Below are 20,884 nucleotides of genomic sequence, written 5' to 3'. Positions count from 1 at the left end.
TTTTCAGTCGGTCGGTAGTTAACTCAAAATAGCTCTCCCAAAATTAAACTAGCTACGAACTTAGTCGTATGGAAAAAACTACACTTGGTGTGTGGTTTACCCATTTTTGAAGCTATATCCCATTGTTTCGACAATTTAACGTCGCGTGGAAATTTACACCCATACACGCTGCAATATTTAACCATTGTTTAATTACGTTTAAATAAACAGCAAAACTGACAAAAAGTTAAGAAATAGCCTAATTATCGTTGAGCAGATAGTTGAGTTGTTGATTTAATTTTATAATTATCTTTGAGCAATTCAATTTAATTAACTTTAATTTAACCATGAGTATGTTGATTGCGTTTGTCATTAATGGTATCGCCGGGATTAAGTTACATTTAAACACCTGATTAAACTATCTAATCATCGATCATCCTTTAAGCCTTGGACCTTGCAATATAGGAGGCAGAGAGACTACAAAAAACGAACTAGTATTTATTTCATCTCATGTTGCCCTCTATTGAATCTCTCAACAACTATCGTTAAATTTATTACTTAAATAATATAATTTTTTTAAATATAATAATAATATTAGCTAATTATAATTATTTAACTCTAAATGAGTATGTTTCATTGATTTAAATCACATTGCTAAAAATTATTGGTGGGCGATAGGCAGTCATTCTCTCTACTCTCTCCTCTCCCACTTTCAAAATCCAGCTGCAGCTGGTTGGCGCGCGTCGGGAAGGGGAGGGTGGGTGGGTGGGGGATCCACATACTTCTACCACTCTCTACTCTACAGTCTAACATAACTCGGGTTTTGTACTAAGCGAGCGCGGGTCGATTGGTAGAGTATCCGGCGTCTTCACTGGCGTCTAGTATGGACCGGCAGGTTCGAGGACCCGCACCGACAGAAAAATAATTTCAATTGAAATAAAATACGTTACGCCACCTATGAGGTGTAACGTGGACTACGGGTGAATTTCAAGTTGAAAATTCGCGGGAAATTTAAAATTCGAAATGTTCATTTATGACACAACATTTCCAGCCAGCCGACCAGCAGAGGTCGGAACAATCGTTTTCCAGCTCTAAAGAGCGGCAAAACGAAAAATGTTTGTAATATCTTCTTAAATTCGATGTCTCGAAAGTTATTACTGAATTGTCTCAAACTTTATAAGACGACCGCTTTAAAGACATTCAAGGTTACAAGCTCGGGACCGTTAGCTAATATTTCTTTTCGAGACATCGTTGAACAATGGGGATTTAGTCGGTGGTCAGATTAAGCTGGGAAAGAAAAACAGATAGGGATCTTTTTATAGCCAGAATTGCTTTAAATTCCTTAAGAGCTTAAGCCTTAAATGCTTCAACTGTCTTTGATTATTGGTATAAGTTTCCAGACTTACTATTATTAAATCTTTTACATCAGATAGAAAATGCTTTTCAAGTGTGTCTTTGTCATTCTGATGCTGGTAAAGCTTAACTATTGCGATGAAAACCGGTACAGTAAGTATATCGAACTGGACTTCGTTAGACTCGGAGAGTTATTATTTTAGCTTCCCCAACTTGTTTCATTTATGATTTACTCTAACGCAGTTTGCCCCGAAGACAGATGGAAACTGTGTAAATGTTCAAGTTAACAAAATGGAAATGAAAACTGAGTTAGACGCGTGTAACCAGTTTATCAAAATAGCATTTCTTTTATTGAGAATATATCTAGACACGCAAATTTGTTACGTCTGCTAGAAGGGAGCAAACGTTTATGCATATTCGGGACGCGTTCGCAGTTCCATTATCGTCGTTAGGATTTAGAAGTGCGCGGCGATCGGCTAGGGTTACCGTACGAGAAACGTCTAACCTCAAAATGGCAGGGCTTCCACCGTAAATAATTCTGTGTATTTTTTATAATTATTATTTTTAAAATTGATGAAAATTGTATGACTATCTCTTTAAAATTTTGTAATACTATCCCTTTGACTCATCAAGATGGATCAGTCTTAAAAATGAACTTATTCCTAGCAATCACTCGAGTTTAATAAATCAAGGAGAAATTTTAGGTTAGTTTTGGAACATTAACTTTCGTCACTGTTCCTTTAAACCATACTTGTCATTGTCTAGCAATGTCTATCAGCTTCCCCTGTTTTATTTCAAAACGAATCATATAAAACCGTGTGTAGGCGAAGCCATTGCCAACTGCACAAGTCAACTAACCAACGAAAAACTCTCACCGATACTGGCCATCGTCATCGCTTCTCTAGGCTGATAAGTACGTGGAACTATAAGAAAAGTTCTCTTTACTGCTAAGTACCGAAAACTATAAGGCTTAGCTTCAAGAGCAATTATTCAATCTTCAATAGAGAATGCAGTTCAAGTTGGTCTTTCTCATTCTGGTTCTGATCAAACTTAACTACTGCAATGCAAACTTCAACGGTAAGTATATCGAACTGGAATTTGTTAGACGATCATTCATTTTGGCAAGCATTTTTTTGTAGTCGAATTTAAGATTTACAATTATTGTACAAGCACGCTTGATTAACTCTGCGAGTGACGTGTCACCTAGAGGTACTGTTCTGGACGTTTATGTCCATGTGTCTGTCTGTTTTTACAATAGTAGTAGATTGAGTATTAATATTGCTACTAAAGCTCGGCATTATACCGGTATACACATTATCTTCAAATTAGTGATTAACCGAATATTTTTAAAATAAAGTTGCGGATACAATAAATTTAACGCGCAATTTCAGTGGATAATTATCGAAGGCGGATAAAAATAAAATTATGTAGATAATACTGTACTCGCTAGAAATGGTTTCTAGGTTAAGAAAAATAGTTCAGATTATGTCTTTGTCTCGACTGGGAGAGAAATTATTTTGGCTTTCCCAACCTGTTTCATTTATGATTTACTTGATCGCAGTATGTCCCGAGGACAGGTGGAAACTCTGTAACCAGACGTTGAAATACCCGAAGGACACGAAGTTGGAATGCGTCGTACAGATACCAGAACCGCGTCATCACATGACTACTGGTAAATTCGAAGAAACAAAATAACTTCCAGTGGCGCATTCCTGTCTTTGTATGTGCAAAGACGGTCATCAGTGCAAGGGCTTCCCTTGCCCCAACAAAGGTGCCCCTTACACTTATTGCACTTTTAGGCGCTCGATGTATATGTATAGGTTAGGTTACACGGAAAATGATGGAACCTGCGCGTGTAGATCTAGCAATGGGTAGCTTAAAGCTCTTTCGCTACCTACCAAATGTGCATTCAATCTTCACCTTGCTAGCTTAGTCGATTATTTAAATGGAGCGATGTCTTGAAAAATAACCCTTCACATTTCTTGTTTAATACTTACCTTTGAATTCAGTTTGATTTAACGCACTATAACAATTACGTTTCCCCCTAATTATTTTATATGGGGAAAGCACTAAATGATAGTAGAATAATATTGCAACCCCTTTGAAATGTGTGAACTGAATTATATAAAAATTGAAAAGGTGCACATTCTTAATATTAATCAATTGGTTTTTGACTTGATTGAAGTGTGATTAACTCGCACTCTTTGTAAATTCATTCTTATATAATAAACTGTCTCGTGGTAAATTCATGGTGTGAAGTATTTTTCTAATTGACATGAAAAGGCCAAGAAAAGATATGGAACGTAATATAATGTGTTAAAAACAGTGCCTTAATGATGACGTCATTCGTGGCTATGTTTTAGACGTTGGGTTGGTACTTGGGTCGCTACAAATGGCGGGAAAATTGAAACAATCTCATTGGTCCCGTATATTCTACCCATGGAAAAGACAAATGGCGCGAACCAACCCCACTTAAATTATGAATTCCAGAAGAGACAAAGACACTATATAAGTGGGGCTCCGTCTGACGTTCCCTCTTGGCGCGAGGGAAATAACCGAAGAGGGCAGCCTCCCACCCCTGTTATGTTTTCAATGCAAATAATTTATGGAATGGTCTATTGGAGTCCGAATTATCTTTGTCCAACGAAACTGAAGGTGCATGGAAGCCTATTTTAGGTATATGCGTGTACAGAGTGGGGTAGTCATTACGACGAATGATTTCTGTGGTTGGACTCCACTTTCCTTTTGACCTAGTTATGATCCACTGTTACGGAGGAAGTGGAAGATGAGAGTCATAACAATTGGATTTATTTCTTGACCAATCAGGAGCAAATTTAATTTAATTTCTTTTGAACATGTCAATCACCTCTATATAGAATATAAATCTAATTTAAGTTAATATTGACTTTCCCACCGAAAAAGAGATGAGCTTATTGAATCTAGCTACTAAATTCTGTAGTTTGATTCGTCATGGGAATTTTTGAAGAGTAACGTATAGTGATTAAAAAATTAAGAACCAATCTCACTTGGGCGACTGGAAGAAACATAAGAAACACTGGCGTAATAATACAACAAAGTTAAATCCTCCATTGGCTGGACAACTACAGTCAAAAAGGCGCCAAGTTCACGTTAATGTGAAACGAGCCTATTGTTTCAGACATTTGAGATAGTCACGCGTCACATTCGCATTATTATTTAAGTACCATTTCCAAAAAATTCATCTCCTAAATAATAGGCGATGAAAAATATTATTTAAATTATGTTTTACGACATCCGTCAAAGGCGTCGTGAAAGAGTCTCAATGCTGTTTCATCATTCCGGGAGAACATTTTGTTTCATATAACTGTTTCATGAAGTTTTCGTTTGTTAAAGATGGATGCAGTCTTAAAAATGAACATATCCCTACAATCATTCGAATTTAGTAAATTAGGGAGGAATTTAAGGTTAGTTTTGGAACATTTACTTTCGTCACTGTTCCTTTAAACCTATACTTGTCATTGTCTAGTAATGTCTTTTAGCTTCCAATGTTTTATTTCAAAATGAATAATATAACACCGCGTGTAGGCGAAGCCATTGCCAATTGTACAAGTTCCTAGTCAACTAATCAACGACAAACTCTCGCAGATACTGTTCATCATCGCTTCTCTAGGCTGGTAAGAACAACTATAAGAGAAGTTCTCTTTACTGGTAAGTACCTAAGGCTCATCTTGAAGAGGAATTCTTTTTTAGCCACATCGTTTAATGTGGAATTATTTGAAACTCCATTGCCAATTAATATCTATTTAACTTCGACGTTATTGCTGAATTATCTGTAAAACTTTACAAGAAAAGCGCTTTTTTGGCTTTGGAAGTTTCGCTAATATTTATTTTCGATAAATCGTTGAACAATGTCCACCTTTTAAGCCAGCATTGCTTTTAACCACTTAAGCGTTTTAGTCTTAAATGCTCCTGCGGTCTTTGATCATTGGTATAAATATTTAGTCATTCAATCTTTTACATCAGATAGAAAATGCTCTTTAAATGTGCCTTTTTCATTCTGGTGCTGTTCAAGCTTTGCAAGTGCAACTGCTATAAAAACCCGTACAGTAAGTACATCTTATTGAAATTACTTAGACGATCATTCATTTTGCCCAAAAAAATATTTTTGTAACCGAAATTTAGGTTTAAAATTTTTGTACAAGCTCTCCGAGTGACGAACGTCATGGAGAGGCATTTTTCTGGACGTATCTGTCTGTCTATTTTCACAATAATCGCACTTTTGCTACTAGAGCTTGACATTATCTTTTAATTAGTGATTTTAACATACAACTTCGGTGGACAATAATAGTTTTTATGTTAAGAAATGTTAGTTAAGGCTAGGTCTTTGGAGACAGTCGTCTCGACTCGGAGAGGAATTATTTTGGCTTTCCCAACCTGTTACATTTATGATTTACTCTAACGCAGTTTGCCCCGAAGACAGATGGAAACTGTGTACAAATGAGACGATGCAATGCCCGAAGGAAAGCAAGTTGGAATGCGTCATGCACGTACCAAGAATGACCCCATCTGAATACGAAAAACTTAAAAAACTTCCAATGGAGCATTCCTGTCATTGCATGTGCAAAGAGGGCCAACAGTGCAAGGGGTTCCCATGCCCCTACAAAAAAGTAACTTACAGCTTTTGCACTTTTTTGTTGCGCTCGAGTTATCTGCGTGGTTTAGGTTACACTAAAAATGATGGAACCTGCGCGTGTAGATCTAGCAATGGGTAGCTAAAAGCTCTTTCGCTAACTACCGAAATACGAAAATGAAAATAACCCGGTTCACATTTCTTGTTTAATAATAATCTTTCAATACAGTTGATTTGATGCACTATAATAACAATTAAGTTTCCCCCTAATTATATTATAAGGGGAAAACACTAAATGATAGTAGAATAATACTACAAGCCTCTTGCACTGTTTGATCTGAATTATATGTATACTAATGGACATTATGCACATTCTTAGTAATAATTATATTGTTTTTTTATTAGATTGATTTGTGCTACACTCGCAATATTTGTACATTCATGTATCTTTCTATATAATAAACTGTCATGTGGTAAAAATCATGGTCTGAATAATTTTTCAAGTTAACATGAAAAGGCAATCTCGAACGAATTAAAATATTCTTAAAAAAATAGTACCTTAATGATCACGTCATTCATGGTTGTGCTATAGACGTACGTTTGGTACGTGGGTACCTACAAATGGCGGGGAGATTCAAACAATAACCTATGTCCCTCTGGAGTTGCTTCTTTTCAAATGATTAATGGAATAGTCTATTGGAGTCCGAAATATCTCGCCCAAAGATTTTGAAGGTGGGACTCCGTTTTTCTTTAGGCCTACTTGCGATCTACTGTTACGGAGGAAGTGGAAGATGCCAGCCATAACAATAGGATTTACTTCTTGAGCAATCTGGAGCAAATTAAATTTGATTTAATTTCCTTTGAACATGTCAATCACCTCTATATGGAATATAAATCTAATTTAGATTAAAATTGACTTTTTCGCCGAAAAAGAGATGAGCTTATTGAATCTAGCTACTAAATTCTGTAGCCTGATTGGTCAAGGGAATTTTTTAAGACTACACATTCAAAAATTAAGAACCAATCTCACTGGGGCGCTTGGAAGAAACATAAGAAGCACTGGCGCAATAATTCCACAAAGTTAAATCCCCCATTGGCTGGACAACTACAGAATAAAAGGCGCCAAGTTCACGATAATGTGAAACGAGCTTAATGTTTCAGACATTTGAGATAGTCATGCGTCACATTCGCAATATTATTTAAGTACCATTAGAAAAAATTCATCTCCTAAACAATAGGAGAAGAAAAATATTATTTAAATTATGTTTTACGTGTCTCGTTAAAGGTATCGTGAAAGACTTTCTAGTTATTATTCAATGTTAATTCATCATTCCGTGAAAAAACCTTATGTTTTAGATAACAGTTTTTCATGAGTTTTCGTTTATTCAACATGGCTGAAACCTTAAAGGAACATTCCACAATAATTTTTTCTTTGCTTTAAACCGTTCATTTAAACTTAAAACTCAAAGATCTATTATTATTCTGTCAAAAAGAATCTCAATTAGTTAGTAATTAGCATTTAATCATCTTAACTAAGACGGTGCCATTTTTAAAAAGCTAGAGGCAAAAATTGGGGGTAACTTTCTATTCGTTGATGTCTAGGCCAATGAGCTACGGGAAATCATGTTGTCTGCTTACCCTTCCAAGATCAAAGTTCCCAGCTGCAGCCCGCGCATTTAGGCTTCCAGAATGTCGAAGTGTATTATTGAAGGGTGTGAGGTTTATTCGAAAAAACAAAGAGTTAGTTGTTTTAGAATTCCGGATGTTGAATCCAATTTAGAAATGGCAAGAATGTGGGTTAAATTTGCTAAAATACCGGTGAGAGAGGAATTCGAAGCGCTCGTAACGTCATTAGAGACTAAGCCTTTGCCAGAAAGACGTACCGCAATCAGGAAATTTAGGGAAGCTACTAGAGTATGCCAGTTACATTTTGCTCCTGAATGTTTAAACATTAACGTTTCGTATGGCCGTAATTTGTCGAAAGAAGTAGTAAGATTGAAACCGTTATCCGTACCAACAATAAACCTACCAAGTACAGAAGAAACGATGGAAATATTTCCAATAGAAGCAATTGAAATTCCAAGTAACGAAGAGGTAAGACTGGAATATTTTTAGACAGTGTCACATTGCTTCCTTTTCTAGGATTATAATATGAAATTTTATTTGTTACATTGTTATAGGTTCCAACTGTAACTGAGATCTATAATATAACAAAAGTAAATACAACGGAAATTGGAACTCAAACTGATCCAGAGTTAAGCATTGAAGCCCTCCGAGCTACAATTCCTATTCAAACGGATTTTTGCAAGATTGATTGCGCTACTGAAGCATGTACTGAAGAGGAAATTACTTCAGAAGTCTTAGCTTTGTTTCAAGATACAATTACTGCAGTGTCAAAAGATCACGCATACTTCGCTCACAGTTTAGATTACGAAACAGAATCGACACCAAAGAAATGCACACATGATAGCGACAAAACAATACTTTTGAATTGCGCAAAATCCGATTTAGAAAATTTGAAGGATATGGCATCTCCCGTATCTGTAAGCATGATTTTTGATGAGACCCCTGAAAATTCTCCCAGTGTCTCAATGTACGAGCCTAGTATACCCAGTTCAGCGTCAACAACGAACTATTCACCTCCCCCTAAAAATATTTCTGATCAATTTATTGAGGAAAAAAAGTATATTGTTTTTGAGAGCCAACTGAACCAACTCTTAGCAAGACTAAGGTGTGATAAGGCTGGCTGTGATAGTGCCATTGATATTACTGAAAATTTCAAGTCTGAAACTTGTGGATCTCAATTATCTGTCAAGATGACCTGTCTAAGTGGCCACGAATTTATTTGGCGCTCACAGCCTGTGCTGGGAAGAATGCCAGTGGGGAATTTACTGCTAGCTTCAAGTATTTTGCTCTCAGGGGCCACATTTCAACGAATCAACACTATTTTTCAATTTATGGGATTATGTGGAATTCAAAAATCAGCTTTCTACAACATTCAAAAAAAATATATCATTCCAGAAATTAGGGTCAGCTGGAGAAATGAACAAAGCAATATTTTAGAGAAATTAAAATGTTCTTCAGAAGTCACGATTTCTGGTGATGGACGATATGACTCGCCAGGGCATTCGGCCAAATATTGCGGATACACATTCATTGACCAGGAAAGTGACAAATGTGTCCATTTTGAAATCGTAAAGAAAAATGAGGTTCAATACAAGTCTAGCAATATGGAGTTAGAAAGTTTGAAAAGATGTCTGACAAAAATGGAAAAATTTGGAGTTAATATATTTAGAATCACAACTGACAGACACATACAGATTAGGGCCTTTTTAAGGGATAATTATCCGAATATAGACCATCAATTCGATGTTTGGCATTTTTCAAAAAGCGTTTCCAAAAAAATTACGGCTATAAGTAAAAAAAAGGATAATAAGGATCTTGAACCCTGGGTGAAATCTCTCAGCCGCCACTTGTGGTTTGCCGCAGAAAACTGTGATGGGAACCCTGATATCCTAATTGAAATGTGGAAATCAGTTCTTTTTCACGTCACAAATGTCCATTCATTTCCTAGTTTTAATCAACATAAACGGTGTATCCACGATCGTCTTTCAGTCGAAACAGCAAGAAAAAAAAAATGGCTCACACCTGATACCCCCCCTTATGACGCTCTAAATGAAATTGTCAACAAAAAAAGTACTTTACGAGATTTAAAGCAAGTTTGCGCATTTAGTCACACTTCTAAGTTGGAATCGTACCACAGTCTTCTGCTTAAATATTGCCCAAAACGACTAGATTTTGACCAAGATGTCATGGAAGCCCGTACTATGTTGGCAGCTTTGGACCATAATTTTAATGTAGACAGAAAATTCTATTTTGAACTAGAAACAGAATCAACAACCCAAGATGGGAATAAGGAAGATTTTGAATTTTATTTTTCTAAAGCCACTGCTGAGTGGTACGCTAGACCTCGAAAGGAGCCAAAATCGTACACATTTGTTTATGAAATAATGAAAAACATAATAAAGCGTAAACAAATTGACGAAGATGAAATTCCACTAGCGAATTTAATGACAAGCTATCGTAAGAGAGGTAATATAGCTCCAACTCCACGGCCTGACAAGCAAGTTTTAATTCAAGCAGCGAAAAGGAGGAGGTTATTTTAATTGAAAACTCTAAACATGGATTTAATACTGAAATTAATAAACATGGATTTAATACTGAAATTTATAAACATGGATTTAATACTGAAATTTCTTGACTAGGTCATAATAAACCAGAAAATATACAAAATTTGTACTTCAAATGTAAATAAACTGTGACCGTAGTAACTTACGAACATAATTTTTTTGTTACACCTTAATAGCAGGTCTGTTAATTATATTTACTTAGTATTCAACTCTGTTTTTTATGACCAGAAGTTACGACTAATATGACCATTTTAGTAACTTGTTTAAGTATCCATTTAATATTCGAAGGCTTTTAATTATGACTAATAATATCACACTGTTAGGAACCTTGGCAATCACAATTATTTAAAAAAAAATGAATATCAATCCTTACTCTAAGTGGATTCAATAATTTTTATATCTCATAAGAGTAATATAATAATTATGAATTTTAATTTAGGTTAGCTAATTTTTATGTAAATTTTATGCTTTAATTTTAAAACTTAATCTGGTCATTTTAAACTAAAAAATTTAGGATGGCTTTTTTGTAAGCAAATATATCACAATACTTTCGTGACTTCAAGGTTATTCATTCAACTCGGTTAATTGGCTCTAAATCCTTCTATTTCAACACCTGGTTTGTAGCTTATGTATGAATTTACATCATTTTCTGGGAAAAGCTTTCGTATATCAAGCAGGACACAATGGGGAACTGCTCTTCTATTAGCTCTTCCAAGTTTATGGTAAATTAAATGGGTGTACGTGCGATATGCTATATAGCGATAGGTTCTACAATAAAACAATATTAGCTTACATAAAAAATTATATTTCATAGAGGCTGTTCCCTTACGATTAATTAAAAATTTACCTATTCGAAACATTAATGGGCAATGGCCTTCTACGTGTTTGCAAATAACCCCTGTACGTTGCGATTAAAGCTCGCTTTCTTTGGCACATAGATTTGTAGTCAATATCACAAGTGACACATGGCGCAACACCTTGTGGATCATCTGTATCGTTTAAAAATTCAACGACATCTTCTATTTGTTTACAACAAATAAATCCTGCCCTTAAATCCTTCCAATTTAGATAGTTTTTCATGTTTACAATTTTTTCTTCGTCATTGCTAAGGCCTAACCAATCGGGAATGCAGTGGCCACAAGTACAGTTGTTTTTTATTTCCTCTAGGTTAATGATAACTTCTTGATTCGCTATTTCTAACTCATTCTCTCGCTGCAATTGTCGTTCCCTTAATTCTTCTTCTGTAAATTCCGGTTCTACTTCAAAGGGATTAATACGAGGCATCGCTAATAGAGTTTAAGGGAGCCAGCGAGGGATTAAACAAGCAGACGATATAAGGCTGCAGAGGGCAGTTTCTTGTTGGTCCATTGCTATGGAAAGCCGGCCAATGAAAAGTTACCCCCTCTAGAAAATCGAGCCAGTTACAAGCACTGCGGAATTTTTAAATATCAGAAATGGCGGCGTTCAATTTCCTTCTAGTGGCCAGCTAATTTGAGCTTAAATATTAATTAATAAGAGCTAATCTCCATTTCTAATTTTTTTTGTATATATATAAGCGTAAGGAACCATTTTAAACCAAGAAAATATTATTGTGGCTTTTTCCTTTAAAAATTAAGTTATTCCTACTCATGACTCGAAATTTTATGAATTAAGGAGAAATTTTAGGTTAGTTTTGGTATATTTACTTTCGTCACTGTTCCTTTAAACAGTACTTGTCATTGTGTAGTGATGTCTACTAGCTTAAAATGCTTTATTTCAAAACGAATCATACAAAACCACGTATAGGCGAAGCTATCGCCAACTGTACAAGTTCCTCGCCAACTAACCAACGACAAACTCTCTCCGAAACTGTTCATCGTCATCACTTCTCTCTACTGGTAAGTACCTAAAACTATAAGGCTCAGCTTGAAAAGGAATTCTTTTTAGCAACATCTAAAGGATGGGCGATTATTTAATAGTGTATTGAAAAAAACGTTTGTAATATCTTCTTAAATTCGATGTCTCGAAAGTTATTACTGAATTGTCTCAAACTTTATAAGACGACCGCTTTAAAGACATTCAAGGTTACAAGCTCGGGACCGTTAGCTAATATTTCTTTTCGAGACATCGTTGAACAATGGGGATTTAGTCGGTGGTCAGATTAAGCTGGGAAAGAAAAACAGATAGGGATCTTTTAATAGCCAGAATTGCTTTAAATTCCTTAAGAGCTTAAGCCTTAAATGCTTCAACTGTCTTTGATTATTGGTATAAGTTTCCAGACTTACTATTATTAAATCTTTTACATCAGATAGAAAATGCTTTTCGAGTGTGTCTTTGTCATTCTGATGCTGGTAAAGCTTAACTATTGCGATGAAAACCGGTACGGTAAGTATATCGAACTGGACTTCGTTAGACTCGGAGAGTTATTATTTTAGCTTCCCCAACTTGTTTCATTTATGATTTACTCTAACGCAGTTTGCCCCGAAGACAGATGGAAACTGTGTACAAATGAGACGATGCAATGCCCGAAGGAAACCAAGTTGGAATGCGTCATGCACGTACCAGAAATGACTCCTAGTATGACTCTGGCTGAATTCGAAAAAATTATAAAACTTCCAGTGGAGCATTCTTGTCATTGTATGTGCAAAGACGGTCATCAGTGCAAGGGGTTCCCGTGCCCCGACAAAAATGACCCTTACAGCTTTTGCACTTTTTTTTCTCCTCGAGGTATCTGCGTGGTTTAGGTTACACTGAAAAGGATGGAACCTGCGCGTGTAGGGATTACGAATAGTAGGTCTCGCGTTTAATCTTCACCTTGCTAGCTTAGTCGATTATTTTAAAAGAAAGATTTCTTGAAAAATAACCATTCACATTTCTTGTTTAATACTTACCTTTGAATTCAGTTTGATTTAACGCACTATAACAATTAAGTATCTCCCTAATTATAATATAGGGGGAAAATCTCCAAATGATAGTAGAATAATACTACAACCCTCTTGCACTGTGTGAGCTGGATTATGTACCAATAGACAGGTTGCACATTCTTAATAATAATTATACTGATTTTGAACTTGATTGAAGTGTGATTAACTCGCAGTTTTTGTAAATTCATGTATCTTCCTATATAATAAACTGTCAAGAGGTAAAAATCGTGGCGTGAATTATTTTTCAATTTGACATGAAAAGGCCATGAAGCGATATGGAACGTATGCTGAAAAACAGTGCCTTAATGATGACGTCATTCGTGGTTACGCTACAAACGTCGGGTTGGTACGTGGCTCACTAAAAATGGCGGGGAGATTCAAACAATCTCATTGGCCCCGTTCATTCCACCCGGAGTTGCGATGGAAAAGACAAATGGCGCGAACCTAACGCCATTTAAATGATTTCAATAGACCATTCCATTAATTCCAGAAGAGACGAAGACACTATAGGGTAATGAATGGTCGCCTTCTTGGGTTATTCTCCGTGGCGCCAAGTAGCACCGATAGAGTTAGTGCAAGACAACTAGACTCTCTCCGCGTGTTTTGAAGTCGGGCTCCGTCTGGAGTTCCCTCTTGGCGCGAGAGAAGTAACCCAAGAGGGCAGCCTCAAAACCCTGTTATATTTCAATGCAAATAATTTATGGAATGGTCTATTGGAGTCTAAATTTTCTCTGTCCAACGATTCTGACGGTGGGAAGACTTTTTAAGTTTATGCGTGTACAGAGTGGGGTAGTTATTATGACGAATGATTTCTGTGGTTCTCAAACTGTGGTTGGACTCCGCTTTCCTTTTGACCTACTGTTACGGAGGAAGTGTAAGATGCCAGCCATAAGAATTGGATTTATTTCTTGACCAATCTGGAGCAAATTTGATTTCATTTATTTTGAACATATGAACCACCCCTATAACTAATATAAATCTAATTTAAATTAAAATTGATTTTCAAATATGATTTTTCCACCGCCAAAGAGATGAGCTTAATGAGTCTAGGTACTTAATGCTGTAGTCTGATTGGTCAAGGGAATCTTTGAAGAGTACCCTATAAAGATTCAAAAATCAAGAAAAAATCTCACTTGGGCGACTGGAAGAAACATAAGAAACACAACAACGTTAAAACCTCCATTGGCTGGACAACTACAGTCTAAAAGGCGACTCTTTCACGTTAATGTGAAACGAGCCTATTGTTTCAAATATTTGATATAGTCACGCGTCACATTCGCAATATTTATCAGTCAGGGCTGTCTCATCATTCCGTGAAAACATTTTGTTTCGGATCACCGTGTCTTGAAGTTTTCGTTTATTCAAGATGGATATAGTCTTAAAAATGAAATCATTCGAATTTAATAAATCAAGGAGAAATTTTAGGTTAGTTTTGGAACATCAACTTTCGTCACTGTTCCTTTAAACCGTACTTGTCATTGTCTAGTAATGTCTACCTGCTTCTCCTGTTTTATTTCAAGCTGAATCATATAAAACCGCGTGTAGGCGAAGCCATTGCCAACTGCACTAGTCAACTAACCAACGAAAAACTCTCACCGATACTGTTCATCGTCATCGCTTCTCTAGGCTGGTAAGTACCTAAAACTCTAAGGCTAAGCTTGAAGAGGAATTCGTTACTAGCAAGATCGTTTGATGGGCATCTAAAGGATTAGCGATTATTTTATAGTGTATTGATAGAAATCGTTTGTGAATATTCGATGTCTCGAGAATTATTACTGAATTGTCTCTATAACTTTGCAAAACGATCGCTTTGAAGACATTCAGGGCTACGTTAACATTTCTTTTGAGGCATCGATGAACAATGGGGATTTAGTCGGTAGTACGATTCAGATGGGAGAGATTGGGGATCTGAAGAGCTTTAGTCTTAAATGCTTCAACTGTCTTTGATTATTGGTTATAGTTTGCAGACTTAAAATTATTCAATCTTTTACAGAGAGAAAATGCTTTTCAACTTGGTATTTGTCATTCTGATGCTGGTCAAGCTTAGCTACTGCGATGAAAACTCGCACGATAATTATATCAAACTGGAATTCTTTAGACGATCGTTCATTTTGGCAAAACATTTTCTGTAGTCGAACATAGAATTTACAATTATTGCACAAACAGGCTTAATTAACTCTCCCAGTGACATACGTCACGTAGAGGAACTGTACTAGACGTTTCTGTCCATGTGTCAGTCAGTCTCTCTGTTTTTAAAATAGTCGTAGATTGCGTATAAATCAAACTAGTAACGCTCGGCATTATCTACCCACTATATTCAAATTAGTGATTAACCGATTATTTTTAAATTAAAGTTGTGGATACAATAAATTTTAGCATACAACTTCAGTGAATAAAAAAATTAGATATTACAAAGCTGTACTTGATAGCAATAATATTTATGTTAAGAAATGAAAAGTCAGGTTAGGTCTTTGGAGACAGTCGTCTCGACTCGGAGAGGAATTATTTTGGCCTTCCCAACATGTCTCTTTTTTGATTTACTCAATGCAGATAGGTGGAAACTTTGTAATCAGGCGATGCAATGCCCGAAGAAAACGAAGTTGGAATGCGTCATGCACGTACCAGAAATGACTCCTAGAATGACTTCAGCTGAATACGAAGAAATAAAAAACGTCCAGTGGAGCATTCCTGTCATTGTATGTGCAAAGAAAGTTATCAGTGCAAGGGCTTCCCTTGCCCCAAAAAGAGTGCCCCTTAAACCCATTGCTCTTATTGGCGTTCGAATGATCTGAATTATTTAGGTTACAAAAAAAATGATGGAACCTGCAGTTGTAGGTCTTACGAGTAGTAGCCACTAGCTCATTCGCTATCTACCGAAATACGAAAATGAAAATAACCCGGTTCACATTTTTTGTTTAATATTGATCTTTCGAATCAGTAGATTTAATGCACCATAACAATTAAGTGTTCCCCTAATTATTTTATAGGGGGAAAAAAACTAAATTATAGTAGAATAATACTACAAGCCCCTTGCACTGTTTGATCTGAATTATATACTTGTACTTATTATTATTATTAATGAATAGGGGGCTCGCGCCCTAGCACCGATGCCATAGGCATATTGTGCACCCTAGTATTCAGGCCTTGAATAGACCCGTGGCCACAGCGTAGCGAAGAATTCGCTCCACCGTAATAGAGGAGACCCGCGAGGGTTCCAAAATGTGTGAATCAAAATATTCTAGTCTAAGCGAGGCGAATTAGTCGCACTCGCAAAGTACGTGAGCGGATGTTTCTTCCTTCTCTTGACACGACCTACAGAGAGGGCCGCCGGCAAAACCCATCAGATAGAGGTGCCTATTAAGCCGACAGTGCCCGGTCAGAAGACCGGTGGCCAGCCTAATATCCCATCTGCTGAGCGAAATTAGGTCTCTAGCACGAGACCTGCAGGGACCATTGACTAACAGTTTTGTCTGTCTCTGGCCCTCCATGTTATGCCAGAGCTGGTTTTGTATGACAGTCAACCTGTCATGCATACACCGTTTGACGTGCCTGTAGGGGATGGGGACGGCCGGCTCCGGCCCCAAGAGCTTGGCCTCCGCACCCCTTTTCGCAAATCTATCGGCTTGCTCATTGCCATGATATCCGCTATGCCCTGGCACCCAGTACAACAGAACCCTGTTGCAGGATGCCAGTCGCGCTAGCAGATCAAGGCAGCTGCGCACCAGTTGAGAGGTAATCTGACACTGGTTCAGCGCGTTCAGGGCGACCTGACTGTCAGAATAAATTCTCACAGTCCGTCCGGTATACCCTTTGTTAATACAGTAATCTGCGCAATAACAGATCGCGGCAATTTCCGCCTGGAACACACTAGCAAAGGTGCCCAGGCAAGCAGAAAAGCCGACCCTTGTGGTTTGGCAGTAATAGCCGGCGCCAGCGCCGGAATCAGTCTTGGAACCATCGGTGAACCAAATAGTTTCACCCCCAGTGCCAAGAGGCAGCAGGTTAGTCCACTCTGCTCGACTGGGGAAGTGGATGCTGAATGGCTTAGTGAAATCAAAACTGGTAACGGTTTTGTCAGAGCACATCTTTAGCGACGGCTCAAGTGCGGCGTACTCCCGAAAAAGCTTCGTATGGCTGTAATCCCAAAGTCTTGGAACCCAGCAGCCACTAATGTTGAGCCTGTAGGCCCCCATGACAGCCTCCTCCTCAATGAAGAGATGAAGAGGAAGCATGTCAAGGAGCACCTCCAGGGAAGCAGTTGGGGTCGATCTCATGGCCCCCGTAACACCAATGCAGGCAAGCTTTTGAAGCTTGCGCAGGGCAGCCTGCACCGTCTTAAGCAGGACCCTTGTCCACCAGACAAGTGCCCCGTAAGATAGTATGGGTCTGATGATCCCAGTAAAGAGCCAGTGTACAGCCTTGGGGTTGAGGCCCCAAGTCTGGCCGACAGAGCTCCTGGTCCTCCAGAAAAGCATCTTGGCCTTCTTAATACACGGATCAAGATGCGGCTTCCATGTGAGTCTGCAATCAAAGGTCACCCCTAGGTATTTCACCTCGGAGGACTTTGTCAGGACCTGGCCAAAGAAAGAGATATCATTGAACAGATCCTTAGTATTCTTCCTCGTAAAAGGAACAAGGACAGTTTTATCAGGATTAACAGTGAGGTTAACCGCCTGACACCATTGCTCCACGTTAGAGAGAGCAGATCTCATAAGCGCGGTGACAGTAGCCGGGAACTTCCCGGTAAAGACTCACCACATCGTCCACATACCCGAAGCAGTGACAGCCCCCAGAACCCCCGAGCCTCTCCAAGAGTTCGTCCACCACCAGGCACCACAACAGGGGGGAGAGCACTCCACCCTGAGGACAGCCCCTACTGGTAGTCACCCCTAGAGAGTCCCCAAGGAGAGACGCCGTCACCTCTCGGTCGGTCAGCATGGACTTGATCCAGCGGCCAAGAGTGTCGCTGATGCCAAATCTCTTGACAGCTTCAGTAATAACCGAGCTAGAGACCTTGTCAAAGGCCCCCTCAATATCGAGGAAGACGGCCAGTGAAATTTCCTGAAACTCGAATGCCCTATCCAGGCAATTCGTAAGGCCGTGAAGGGCCGTCTCAGTGGATTTGCCTTTTTGGTAAGCGAATTGTGAAGAAGAGAGAGGAGTTACCGAAAGTACCTCGTCTCTAATGTACCTGTCCACCAGCTTCTCCAGAATTTTGAGGAAGAAGGAGGTCAGGCATATGGGCGTAAATGCCTTCGCCTCGAGATAGGAAGCCTTCCCGGGCTTGGGAATAAAGATGACCCTAGAGCGTTTCCAGTCACGAGGTATGTGACCGAGAGCAATGCAGAGTCTGTAGATCTTGCATAGCGAAGAGGCGATGTGGTCTAAGCCCTCCTGCAAAAGCAGAGGGAAGACCCCATCGGGTCCCGGAGACTTGTAGGGCTCAAAACAGTTGACAGCCCACCGAAGCTTGGGAATCGTGACAACCTGTCTGGCTACAAGCCAGTCTTCCCTCTTAGCCCTGTGCAGGACAGGGTAGAGAGAGTCAGGGTTTGTTGGATTGATGAAAGTAAAGTCAGGAAAATGGACCTCCAGCATGTGCTTGAGAGTCTCAGCCCCAGACTTAGTGTACACACCCTCCCGCAGCTTAATAGCATTAAGTCGATGTGTGCTGTCGTGCGCTAGAATCTTCATGACCCTAGCCGTAGCAGGGACATTGGAGACTTGCTCACAGAAGGTCCGCCAGGAGTCCTTCTTAGCAGCTCTAATGGCCCTGTTGTAGGTGTTAACGGACTGCCTGTATCCAGCCCAGTCACCCGTGCGCTTGGCTTTGTTAAAGAGCCTGCGCGTGTGTTTACGAAGCCGGCTGAGATCCGCGTTCCACCAAGAGACAAGCCTCGAGCGGTCGACGGTCTTAAGTGGGCAGTTCCGGTGGAACGACTCCATGATGGAGCACTGTAAATCACCAGCAGCCCTATCAAGACCCTTAGGTGAAGTAAGTTTAGGAGTGTGACCCCCTCCGTAGCGTAGGATTAGGTCTTCCCTATAGCCGGCCCAATTGGTCCGTTTTGGATTGCGTATCTCCGTCCCCGCCGGGACAGAGGTAGTCGCGACAGTGAAGCAGATGTGCCTATGATCCGACAGAGACGGCTCATTAGACACATGCCAGTTAGACACGGAGGAGACGAGGTTTTCCGTGGCTAGCGTGAGGTCAATGACCTCCCTTCTATTAGAAGTAACAAAAGTAGGTACATTGTTTTGATTAAGAATATAGAGTTTACTACCAACTAAATATTCTAGTAAATCATCACCTCTCCTGTTGCAGCCAGAACTGCCCCACGTGATGTGATGAGCATTGGCGTCACAGACAATGATTAGTTTGTCCCCTCTCTTTTCACATTGATTGACCAAATTGATCACCTCAATTGTCGGGAGAGAGTCCGCTTCGTGGGCAAAGTATGCAGAGGCAGCCATGATAGTCAACTTGGCATGCCCAGTGGCCAGGACTAGCTTCACGGCCGCCGTGTCCAGGGACGTGTACAGCGGTAGAGAGATACAACAAAGATCCTTCCGAACCAGAATACACGCCCTAGGTCTAGCAGCAGTATGGTCATAAAATAGTGACCCCGCCGCGTCAAGACCGAGGATTTTGCCATGGCAAATCCACGGTTCTTGTATGAGGGCCAGATCAAGACCCTCTATAGCAAACCTCCTGCAGAGTACCGCAGAGGCCGCCTTACTATGGTGCAGATTGATTTGAATTGCACGTAGCGTCCCCATGGTCTTTAAGAGGGGTTCACAAGGGACCTAGCTACACCTTATCGGTCCCGAGAGGGCTAATGGCACCTCCCCCCCCGACAGGCAAGCTCCCAGTCCCAAGATCCTCCCCCTCATCAGGACCACTAGAACGCACATCGGCTGGATCCCATCCGATTCTTCCAGTAGCCTAAAGCGACACCAGCGAGCTCCACAGCGAGATCCCCCATCTCGCTAGTCCCACCCCTTGCCGTAGACTCGGCTGCAGTGGTTTTGGTGGTTTCCGTGTGCTGTAGGAGTTTGAAGGAACCCTTGTTCACTCCAGTGAAGCCCACGAAACCAGCATTCTTAATGACGTCCAGCGAGGAGCCATCGATGGACAGTACCCAGTACCGCACGGTCCTGTCCACGTATGTCCGAATGCATTTCCAATATTCGGTTGCAAAGCCATCGTTAAGGGCCTTTAGGCAACGGAACAGCACCGCCGGCTCTTTAGTGATCTGGTCCCTGGTGCGGAACATTACCTTAAACTGCTTAGGGAGTTCGGTAGCTCTCGTTACTGAGAGCACCGCATCCCCCACCACCGAGTAGGCTATGTTCTCTATCAGCCATTGACCAGTGAACGTATCCTCACAGGAGTATACCAGGGCCCCGGCCGTCAGGTTTAAATATGCAAGGCGCGGTAGACGGCTCCCCAAAGGTATCCCATCCAGCGCCACTAGAATCACCTTCTGGATTGGGCCCACGTCTTCCTCCGTGATGACCGCCTTCGGATACCCTTTTTTAACAATGGCCATCTTTTCTGCGCTGGCGGCGTCACTATAGGACTTAGCCTTTTTCGCCGCCGCCTGCGAGGTACTGGGTGAGGGAGTCGAGTCCTGCGTTCTAGGCCTCTTCAATTAGGTGTCACGCGCCGCCGCACCCCCAGCGGGGGTGGAGACCGTTCCAGACCCCGATTTGGCCTTTTCCTAAGCAATCTGTCGTTTAGGACGACGTCGCACGGTACGTTTCGAGGCCTTACCAGTCACACGCACCGATAAATCGGCACGAGTATCGCTGGATACAGGCCCTAGCGATCCGGTGGCAGGCAAAAT

General features: G+C 39.9%; 2 protein-coding genes across 2 annotated transcripts; one reads left to right on the top strand and one right to left on the bottom strand.

The window, feature by feature from the left end:
- Positions 1–7,356: 7,356 nt before the first annotated feature.
- Positions 7,357–10,276, top strand: LOC149622727 (uncharacterized). The gene is made up of 2 exons (XM_089853493.1): positions 7,357–8,035; positions 8,122–10,276. Exons 1-2 carry the CDS (start codon positions 7,631–7,633, stop codon positions 10,105–10,107), a joined length of 2,391 nt encoding a protein of 796 aa, XP_089709619.1. The 5' UTR covers positions 7,357–7,630; the 3' UTR covers positions 10,108–10,276.
- On the bottom strand, positions 10,155–11,679 carry LOC149622726 (uncharacterized). The gene is made up of 2 exons (XM_089853494.1): positions 10,979–11,679; positions 10,155–10,899 (listed from the first exon to the last, which is right to left on the bottom strand). The coding sequence occupies exons 1-2, from the start codon at positions 11,413–11,415 to the stop codon at positions 10,713–10,715; spliced, it is 624 nt and encodes a 207-aa protein (XP_089709620.1). The 5' UTR covers positions 11,416–11,679; the 3' UTR covers positions 10,155–10,712.
- Between the last annotated feature and the right edge of the window lie 9,205 nt (positions 11,680–20,884).

This window comes from Phalangium opilio, unplaced genomic scaffold (assembly GCF_054372755.1).
Source record: "Phalangium opilio isolate 3A_F unplaced genomic scaffold, DU_Popi_V2 ptg000118l_1, whole genome shotgun sequence".
Classification (NCBI taxonomy): Eukaryota; Metazoa; Arthropoda; class Arachnida; order Opiliones; family Phalangiidae; genus Phalangium; species Phalangium opilio.
The sequence above is the reverse complement of the archived record's forward strand: the minus strand, read 5'-3'. Positions and strand labels throughout refer to the sequence as shown.

Excerpts from the sequence above, each read along its gene's own strand:
- LOC149622726 (XM_089853494.1), bottom strand. The coding sequence starts at position 11,415 with ATGCCTCGTATTAATCCCTTTGAAGTAGAACCGGAATTTACAGAAGAA. Across the intron at positions 10,900-10,978 it reads CCCATTAATGTTTCGAATAG|AACCTATCGCTATATAGCAT; the intron begins GTAAATTTTTAA and ends GTTTTATTGTAG.
- LOC149622727 (XM_089853493.1), top strand. The coding sequence starts at position 7,631 with ATGTCGAAGTGTATTATTGAAGGGTGTGAGGTTTATTCGAAAAAACAA. Across the intron at positions 8,036-8,121 it reads AAATTCCAAGTAACGAAGAG|GTTCCAACTGTAACTGAGAT; the intron begins GTAAGACTGGAA and ends ACATTGTTATAG.